Source organism: Brettanomyces bruxellensis, chromosome 9 (genome assembly GCF_011074885.1).
Source record: "Brettanomyces bruxellensis chromosome 9, complete sequence".
Lineage (NCBI taxonomy): Eukaryota > Fungi > Ascomycota > Pichiomycetes > Pichiales > Pichiaceae > Brettanomyces > Brettanomyces bruxellensis.
In genome coordinates, this window is record NC_054690.1 from 910765 (window position 1) to 920580 (window position 9816).

General features: G+C 54.2%; 2 protein-coding genes across 2 annotated transcripts; both read right to left on the minus strand.

The window, feature by feature from the left end:
- Positions 1 to 182: 182 nt before the first annotated feature.
- BRETT_002281 (uncharacterized protein) lies at positions 183 to 7454 on the minus strand (the record flags this gene model as incomplete). The annotated part of the gene is made up of 1 exon (XM_041280815.1): positions 183 to 7454. The coding sequence occupies one exon, from the start codon at positions 7452 to 7454 to the stop codon at positions 183 to 185; it is 7272 nt and encodes a 2423-aa protein (XP_041138606.1).
- A 251-nt stretch (positions 7455 to 7705) lies between these two features.
- On the minus strand, positions 7706 to 9430 carry BRETT_002282 (uncharacterized protein; the record flags this gene model as incomplete). Its single annotated transcript, XM_041280816.1, has 1 exon — positions 7706 to 9430. One exon carries the CDS (start codon positions 9428 to 9430, stop codon positions 7706 to 7708), a length of 1725 nt encoding a protein of 574 aa, XP_041138607.1.
- Positions 9431 to 9816: the final 386 nt, after the last annotated feature.

The following is a 9816-nucleotide window of genomic DNA, read 5'->3' on the forward strand; positions in this document are numbered from 1 at the left end:
GTGTGTGCGGTTTAATTATTCTGATACGTTCTAGAAGCAGTTAAGATGCTAAGTACAGGACAGATCAGCAATAGATGGCAGGCGCGCCTGGGTCAGGCAACATGCATTTCTTATTGTTCAATTTTTTTTTTTTCACTACTCACGACACTAAACATACATATTTCTATTAAAACGCACACATCTCATTTAAACACATCCTCCTGCTCAGCTTCTAGATCGCCGTCGCCCTCTATCGTATTAAATGCATCGAAATGGACAGGGCGGTGCAGCTCGTGGTAGAACGGAAGCGGGTCGTCCAACTTGAGGCCAAACTCGATATCCTCGTTCCAAGCATTGGAAATAAACGAGTAGTTCCAAATGTCCATTTCCGGGACCAAGAAGAAGCCCTTGAAGCGATCAGTCAAAACAAGCGGCGCCTTCTTCCTGTAGGCCGGGTGGTAGTCCTCGGCAGCGATGCTGTTGGCGAGATTTGCAACGTTTTTAGATGCCCACTCTGCACCTCTATCCGTAGCATTATTAGCAGTAAGAGTAATGGAGCCGGGAGTGTAGGAGATGGAGATGGCAGCACTGTTCTTATCCCAGTCAAACTGTGAGCACAGCCTGGCGTGGCTTAGCAGCTCGGCCGAGCCATCGACTTCGGTGTCCTTGCCTGAAGGAATTGTGTGTATCCATCCTAGAGGTTGCAACCCATCGAGCAGTTTGGAGTGTACATGCTGTAGAGGCAACTCCACCCTGTGAATCTCGCCCACCTGTGGAACCATCACAATGCACCTGACCTCCTTCACCTTGTCGTTGTCCTCGGGAGACTTACCGTAAAGATATCCGGCAATCTGGGTCCTCGTATCGCTGCGTTCGACAAACTTAGAAAGAACGTTTTTAGGAACAACGTAAGCGTAGCAGTCGCTGTCTGCCAAGTCTCCACTCTCTATATACACCTTCTGGGCACGCTTGTGGAGGCTTCCCACCTGTAAGGCGCGTGCCCGCCAGTTGGACTTGGAGGAAAACTGCTCCTGCTCGGCGTTTGTCGTAGTCACGGTCACTATTTGATCTCCGCCGGTAGTGGTGGTCAAAGTTTTCACTGCTGAAGTTGGCTGGTCCTCGGCATGGTTCTGCTTCTCGATCTCGGCGATCTTCCTCCTCCGAACGGACAATGCACGCACATCCTGGCCGAGAATGATGTCTCTGATCTCGTTGTCGGTCAAAGAGTTGATGTTCACCGAGTACTTGCGCGAGTAATCACCCAAGATGAGGTCTGCAAGCTGAGACTCGACATCTTTCCACTGCTCATCGCTAAGCGTAGGCCACAAGTGGTGCTCCTTGGTCCTAACAGACTCGTCTGGACGCAAAATCAACTTCGTCTTGTCGGCATTCACCTGCAGGCCCCTCATCAAGAGAATGAGCCGGTTGAAGGCGGTGAACGACGAGCAGGAGTCCAACCAGTCGTCGTAGACGTTGAAGAGAGTCATCTTGGGCTCCTTTGCGGTGTTGACGATGTCATTGAGCTTGTCGATCTTGAGGGCGGCGTTGAACGGCATGTGCAACTCGGTGGGCCGAATCGAGATGCTTGGGAAGTCGAGCAAGTGCACTTCCAAGGGATCTAGGATACCCTTCCGGGTGATTATCACCTGCTTGGGTTGCTCTTCCCTTGGTAGAGACCGAACTAGGGCGGCAACCTCCTCGGCAGCCTTCCATTTGGCCAACTGTGCTCTTCTGCTCTGGCCCTGGAACACAGAGCTGTGGATAATCTTCAAAAATAGCTGCCCCGTCTTGGGGTTGAGCATGAAAAGCGCACCGTTGAGCACCTTGACGGCTGTGTTCCCCTCGAACGTCGAGTGAGAAATCACCCGGTAGACGTTGCTATCGTCAACGATGAGCTTTCCATCGCTGTTGAACAACTCCGAGTAGTTGCTTGAGCTGAGAAAGGCCTCCTGGGGCTGTGCCTGGTAGAGTTGGAGCCCCTTGCGGATCCGCTCACGCAACACATACAACGCCGGGTTGGCCTTCATGATTGTCTCCATGGCCTTCCGCATGAGGTCCTTCATTCCCGGGAACCAGTTACCGTACGCATCATACATGTTGTAGGCCAAGTCGATGGCCACCAAGCAGCCCGTGGTGCTTGGGTAGATGCTGACGTTATCTGTGGTGTAGTCGAGGAACTTCGCCCGGGCATATCGGGAGATATCGTGGGAGTCGTAGTCTCCGTAACGGAGCTGGACATCCAGCCAGTACTTGTCCGATTTGGTGGCCTCCGTCGAGTCGTTGGTGTCGAACATAAGCGAGGGAATGGAGCAGGACCACTTGGAGGAGGCAGTGAGCAGGATGTCAGCAGTAGAGGCGTTCATCTTGTAGGATTTACGCGGGTGGATGGTCAACTTCTCGACGCTGTCCAACTGCAAGTCGTCCAAGGAATCGTCGAACACCTGGCACAAGTCTACAACGACGGACTCGTGGATTTTCTGCCAGAGGTGGGCCCGGAAGATCTGGATGAACGAGATCTTCAAAGTGGGGATCTTGCCGTGCAAGAAGACACCCGTGAGGTCCAACTGCACGAGGAATCCAACGTAAACGTTGGCCCGGTTGATGGTTGGTGACCACCACAAGGTGAACCTCCTGTTTGGGATCTGCGAGAGACCGGACCGCTGGGCATTCGTGAGCTTCTTGAACTTCATGGTGTCCTCGAATCCAGAGGCCTTCTCCCAGAAAAGCCCCTCCCAGGATGTGAACCCGGTACCTTTGAAAAGCGTGTGCTCCAAGATGGTCTCGACACCTCCAAGAGCCTGGATGACGTCCGTGCGGTACGAGTTCAAATTCCACAGGTGGCCGTCGTGGCGGTCGGACAACCACCAGAAAGAGTTCGCGTACGGCTCCTGGAACGACTTGAACACCTTCCTGACCCGGTAACCGCGGTCCACGGCCAAAGTCTGCCAGTCCTTCTGGAAAAGCGTGCTGATCCGGGGCAACCCGCGGTCCCAGGAGTCCTCCAAGTCCTCGAACGTGAGTCTTCTTCTAGTTTTCTCGGCCTGCTCCCTCTTCATGGCGAACTCGGTCCACACGCGCTGCGAGTCCAAGAACTCGTTCTCCCAGGTCGTGATGTACCGGTAGATGGTCGGGATGAGCCGATCGTCGTCGTGGGTCATTCCGGACCGGAAATGCGTGATCCCCGTGTCGGTCTGCCGGGACCAGCGGAGATCCGATGCCGGAATGAGCACGTGCGACGCACTGAGCATGCCCAACCCACCTAGCTCCTTTGGAGTGTAGAAAACAGCCGGCGGGAAACGCGACGGCATCTTGGAATTCAACCCGAGCTTGACCCGGGTCTGGATCTTGTCCTCGCACCTCACAATCAACGACAGCAAGCTGGTCGTCGAGACGATCGCCTCTCTGTAGTACACGAAGAGCGACAGCAAGGCTGTGTTCCACCTGGAGGCCACTTTGGTGAACGCAACCGACCCGGACGACACCAAAAGCCGCCGAATCGTGTAGTCGAACTCGCGCACGGCCTCCTCGGAAACCTGAAGGTAGGCCTTGGCAGTGCACTCTTTAGTCTGCTCATCAAGAAGGTCCCATGTGGACTCGGCGGAGGACTCGGCGGAGGACTTGGAGAGCGACTCCCGGGTTCGAACCCGGGGCTGGATGCGGATGTCAAACCCGCACATAGTGAAAAGCACGTTGCTGTTCTCCTTCGAGTACACGGATGCCATGGTTTCTTCCCACTTGATGTCCGCAAACGTGTCCGGAACACGGCCCTGGAACTCCCAGAACACAGCCCGGCCCAAGTGCACGTCGTGCCGCATGAGTCTCATCCTCTGGTCACGTGGCCAGCACCGCCGGTTGTTGTACCCGACGATCGACGCGAAGTTCGGGTCGGGGTTCGCCGAGAGGTAGTCCTGGATCATGTCGAACGCCTGCTCCTCCGACAGCCGCAAAAACATGTACACCTGGTCGATGTACCGCATGTACAGCCTGACGGGCGACCGGGTCTGCGTTTCGACACTTGCAAACTCCAAGAACTCGTTCGGCTGCACTGCCGGGCCCGCCAGGTCCGACGCGCGTTCGAATCCAAGCAGGAGCAGGTCCACAGACAGGCCGTAGTACTGCAGAAGGAAGGACGAGAACTGGAGCCCGCGGATTAGCCCGTACTGGTTCACGTGGCTCATGTCCTTGTAGGTGAGCTCCACGTTGTTCTTGGCAGTCATGTAGTCGGCGATGTTCGAGTCAACAACCAAGCGTAAGAGCTGGTTCAAAAGCGTCAAGTCGACTTTCTCGGCCAGCCGGCCAAGACTCGTGTGCAGCATCACGTTGCACTGCCCGCGCGACGTGTCCCACACGCTGTCCACGTTGTTGACACCCTGGCACCACTTGTACGCGAGCAAGGGCGGAACTTCCGCGTCCGCAGGCTTCACCCAGTTCGGGAACAGGCCCCTTTTCCCCGCCTCATACCACAGGTACTGGTCGATGTACGCGTCGACGATCTTCTCGAGCGGCTCCACGTGGTAGACGGGCGTCACGTGACTGTAGTGGTCCATCATCTCCACGGACACCGGCTTGAAGTTCCGCTGCGTGAGAATCGTCCGCTTGATGTTTGCAAGAAATTCGTGCGGGTTGTCGTAGGCCTGCTCAATCAAGGCCAGCTCCTCCCTCTCGGCCGAGTTCAACCGCGTCTTCGACACGTACGCGTTCTTCAAGTTCTCCAACGCCAAAACGAGGATCTTCGTGTCGTGCCTGTAGTTTACCGGCGGGAACGGGATCGGAACGAACCGCCGGTTCTCCAACCACCGGATCATCAACTTGTACACACCCACAGCCTCCGCCGGACGCACGTGCGGGCCGTTCCGCTGGTAATCCACCTGCCGCTGTTGCTCGTTCTTCACCCAGATCCGCGTAAGCCGCCCTAGGTTCTTCTTCTGCACAGCCTTGTCCATCGTCCTCCCCCGCCTGATTCTCTCCCGGTTGTAGTGTGCCACCGAGATCCACCCGTCAGCCTTCGCCTTGACGTACTTCTGGATGATCTGCTCGATGGGTTTCGGCATCCCGGGCACATTCCAGGGGATATTGGCCTTCCAGCACCGCCAGGCCTCGCTGAGATGCTGGAGAATCGACTTCGACTTGTTCTGCCGGACGCCCGCCGGGATCATGTCGAGGATATCGTGCAAAACGGAGGCCCGGAGCTCCAAGTCGTAGTACGAGTCCACACGCTGTTTTGTGACGGTTTTGGCCACCTGCTTGGCCTGCCTCCCCTCGAACTGCCGCGAGAGGAGATTCGAAAGCCACCGCTCGAGAAGCGGGATGATGCCACGCAGGAAAAACAGCCACACCCTCCAGGCAGGCTGCCAGAACCCGCAACCGGGGCCCTTGCCCACCACTGCATTGAACCGGTGGTAAACGACATGCTTCAAGTCCTTGCATGCCCGGATCTGGTGCATCACCTTGTACTTGTACCGGTAGATGCCCGTGAGCTGCCCGAAGTGGTTCATTGCGTAGTATAGGCCGTCCGCAAGCTGGAAAGCATCGATGTTGCCCACCCGGTACTGGATGTGGGCATCAACCATCAACTTCGTTGCCCGCAAAAGCTCCCGCATCAAGTGGAACGCGTGCCCGAACCGCGACCGCTTCCGCTCCTTGGTCGTGAGAGTTTTCACCGGCTTCAAGTTGAAGTTGTAGTCCAAGTGCAAGTACGTCAACCCGCGCCTATGAATCAAGAGGTTGAGCATCGTGTGGCCCTGCCGGCACACCTGGATCCCCGCCTCCACCCAGTCGATCGACGTCTCCTCGAAGTACTTCGACGCACGCAGGGCCTTCACCAATCCCGCGTGGCCCTGCCCACTTGGTGGTTTCGCGTGCAATTTGTTCAACACGTCTTTCCCCACGAGTCTCTGCTGCGAGATCCGCGTTTTGACCGCAGCAGACCTGCCCAGCCGCTCCCGATACCACGGCTTCACCAGGGCCACGTCCTCCGCCCGCCTGGTGTGGCCACTACGCCGGTTAAACGGGCTGCACGCGGCAAAAACGTCCAATGCGTCCGCAGAATCTGCCGGGGCCACTGGTAAATCACCAAGTAACGGCTGCACGGCTGGCAACTTGTCCAGATCTGCCTCCGTGCACCCGGTCGCGTCCGTCTCGCCTATCTTGCAGGCACCAATTGGCGACAAGGACGCGTCAAAGCAGAAAACGGCACCTTCGGGGTCCTCCCGGTGAACATACAGCCAGGCCGGATGGCAGTACACGGAGCACCGCACACCATCCACGTTCGAGTTGTAGAGATACGGGAAGGCCACCCGGTACTCGGACCGCAACTTGCCCCGGTAGATTATGCGGTCGAGAGAGTTGAACTCGCTAAAATCGTCATCCTCGGGCTTGCTTCTCCGCGGCAGCGGTTCGAACCCGGGGCCGCCCGGCAATTTGATGTTCAACGCCTTGGCCGTCGCCAACGCCTCACCGTCGAGCAAGTACCGACTGTTCGGGTCGATCGACTCGGCAAGAAGCGGACTCGAAAGCCGGTATAGGCTCGCAATCTGCTGCAAGTCCAACCTCCACCGCCGGTACGAGCTCCCATTAACGTGTGCAAGGTTGTCTGCAAGCGGCCGCGCCTCGTAGAGCCACCCGTACACCGCCCCGTCCTCCTCCGAATCCAAATCCATCCGGACCGGCTCCGGGGGCTCCAAATCCTCAATGTAGCTGCTGAAATCCACAAAAGGCTCCTCATCGTCGAACGCGGGAAGCCTCATCCGCTGGAAATGCCGCCGGTCCCGCTTCTCCCGCCGCATCTGGAGCCAGGCCGTCGCCCACTGTGCATAATACACCGGCTCAATCACCCGGGGAGTCTCATTAACAAACGTAATCGCACCTGTCACGTGATACGCCACTTTCACCTCCCGGTACGCCTCCCACGGCTGCGGCATGTTCTCCAAGAGCTTGAATATTGCGTGTGGCATGTATCGGAGGGCACCCAGGATCGATCTTTTCTCATAGTCGAACTTTCGAGTCGATAGGTCTCCCTGGTCGTTCATTATCTTTCTTAAAACCTCTGGGGGCATTTCAATCCGCGCCTTGTGCACAAATGTCGCCCTCGTCATCTTGTCCTTTGCCCCGAACCGCTGTTTTTGCATCGACATCCACCTTTTCCTGCGTTCGTCCAGTACCTTGCTTCTGTTTGAAGATGCTGCTTTTCCCCGATGTTTGAATCCTGGCGGTGGTGGAGGCGGTGGTGTTTTGCCCTGAATTCGGCCCGGCGGAGGTGCAGCCCTGCCCATACCCGGAGGAGGAGGCGGTGCCGACTGCATTTGGTGTGATATGCCCGGTGGTGGTGGTGGAATGCCTCTCCTATGCTCTGTGTTTCTTGCTTTATCATGTTTATCGCCTGTTGTAGATGTTACCATGCTGGAATTGCCATTTTGCTTTCTTCGCTTCACTCCACCACGAGGTGGTGGAGGCGGTGGCCCGTTCCTTCTTGGCATGATTGCTGGTTCAACTGATTATACGACGAACTTCTGGCTGCTGTGCTTGGAGTGTTGTATACAGGAGATGAAACTGGTAAAAAAAAAATTACTCCTGAAAAATGCAATAGGAACAAACCAACTTACGTAAGAAAAATAAAAATGCTGAAAATTAAGAAAATCATATTTTTTTCTTTTCAGACATCTCATACAGCACAATATCACATCCATCAGTCAATGAAATATTTACTAGCAAAGTTACATCCACCGCATCATTCATTCTGCTCCCGCAGCCGCTCACCTGCCTCCCTGGCAATTGCCCGGGCCTCTTCTATATCGTGCGAAGTTCCATGCATTAACTCGCTGGCATAGTTGTAGGCATGCTGCCAGTTCTTCACCTGCATCTCGTGCTTTGCAAGCCACAACCGCGCCTTCGAAGTCTCATCCGTGGCACCTTCGTACTCCTCCTCCTTCAGGCACTGCAGCATGTAGAACTTGACATTCTTTACATCGCCTTTTTCCTCGTACAGGTTTGCCAACTTGTACATTATCACGGGATCGACCTCAGGACTTACGCTGAGTGCCTTCTTGTATGCCTTAATGGCATCCTCGTACTCGTTTAGCTTCTCACTGCAATTGCCAATGGCCTGCCACATCCTTTTGTCCATCGGCCTCAATGCACACGCCCGCTGGTAGTAATAGAGCGAGTACAGATTCATATCCAACACCTCGTATGCCTGCCCCAAGCCATACCAGGCCCGAAAATCCTTATTATTTGCATCTACAGCCCGCCGGTAGCTCTCTATGGCAGCGTGCGAGTTCTTCAACTCGACAAACTCGTGTCCCATGAGCGTCCAGGCACTAAGACACCTCTTGTTGAGCGCCAAAGCCCGCTTGTAGTACATTATGGCCTTCTGGTGGTCAAATTTGAGCGAGTAGTAGTTTGCCACGACACAGCAGGTCTCGGATCGCAACGGGTCCACTTTCAACGTGTGCTGTGCCAAAAAGGAGAGCTTCGACTTCTTCTCCATCACGTATAGAATGTTCGAATACGTGTCCATGTCGTCTAATCGCAGAGGATCCGAAACCAGCACGGAATCAAAGATATTCTCGGCAGCGGCGTAATCTAACGCATTGTAAGACACGAGGGCCTGCTGGACTTTCACAAAGCTGAATTTCGGGAAGATCTCCTCGAGAAACTGGAGATCATTCACAACCTCCGGAGAGGTCTGGAAAAACTCCTGGTGGATCGTAATCTCGAAAAAAAGCAACATCACTCTGTAACACTTGTTCTCCGTGAACCTCGAGTTCCTTGCAAACCTCAGCAGGAACGCCGACGCGTCGCTGAAGTTGCCGAGACTCGAAAGAAGCTCTTTCCAGCACCCCCAGTTGAATGGATACAATGTAAGCGACTGGTACAACAATTCACGAGCCCTCGGAATGTCCTTCGAGCACGTTGCAACCACTCCTGCCAAATAGAGCAGAAACGGGTCCGTTAGCCGCCCGGATCCGGCCTCTGTCAACTGCTTGAGCTGCTTTGATATCTCGCTCAAATATGGATTTTGCGAGTTGCCGTTATTTTCACTAAGCACGGCCCCCGAATCAAGATCCCGCTTTCTTTCCCCACTCAGGTACATCGAGTATAGCCTCAAAAAGGTGGCAGTGTCGCTTCTGCATCCTTTCAACGCACTGCTACACCTATCGAACTCTTTGCAATCGAAATATGATGATGCTAGTGTCAGTTTGTCCATGTCATAAAATCTTTGCAGCTCGCATTCCGATGTTATTTTGGGAAGATACGTGTGTAGAGACTCGCCATTGACTTTGCTCTGTCCCTTTTTCTGATATAAAGCGAACTTTTGCTCTTCAGAGAGAGGTTTCATCCCATTTAGTGCTTCCGCTGACCATTTGCTTGCACTATACAGGTGGTGGTCTCTGAGTGTGCTGGCTGATTCACTGAGGGCGTTTCGTAGCCCCAGTTGCTCTGTTAAATCCATGCTTTGTGTGATGACTGTGCCTGTGAGAAAAAATTGTGGTATTTTGTAGTGTGTGGGTAACAAGATAGATATGTCAACAAGTAGCTCGAATTGAAAAATATGGAGAAAAAAAAAAGTGGGACAAATTAGGTATTTGGCGGGCACACGGTATTAAATAGATGGGGTAAGGCAGTTGGGATGATGGATAGGAGTGGTAAATTTTGATAATGCGGAGAAGATTGAATGGGTGGATCTGATGAAATAGGTAGAATGGAACAGGAAAAGGTGTTAAGAGAATAGCAGAAATGGGCGAATCTGGCATAGAAAGAAAGCAATTAGATCAATGAAGAAAGATCAGACAGGTGAATGAAGTTATCAAATAAGTGGATCAATGTAAATGGATGAAA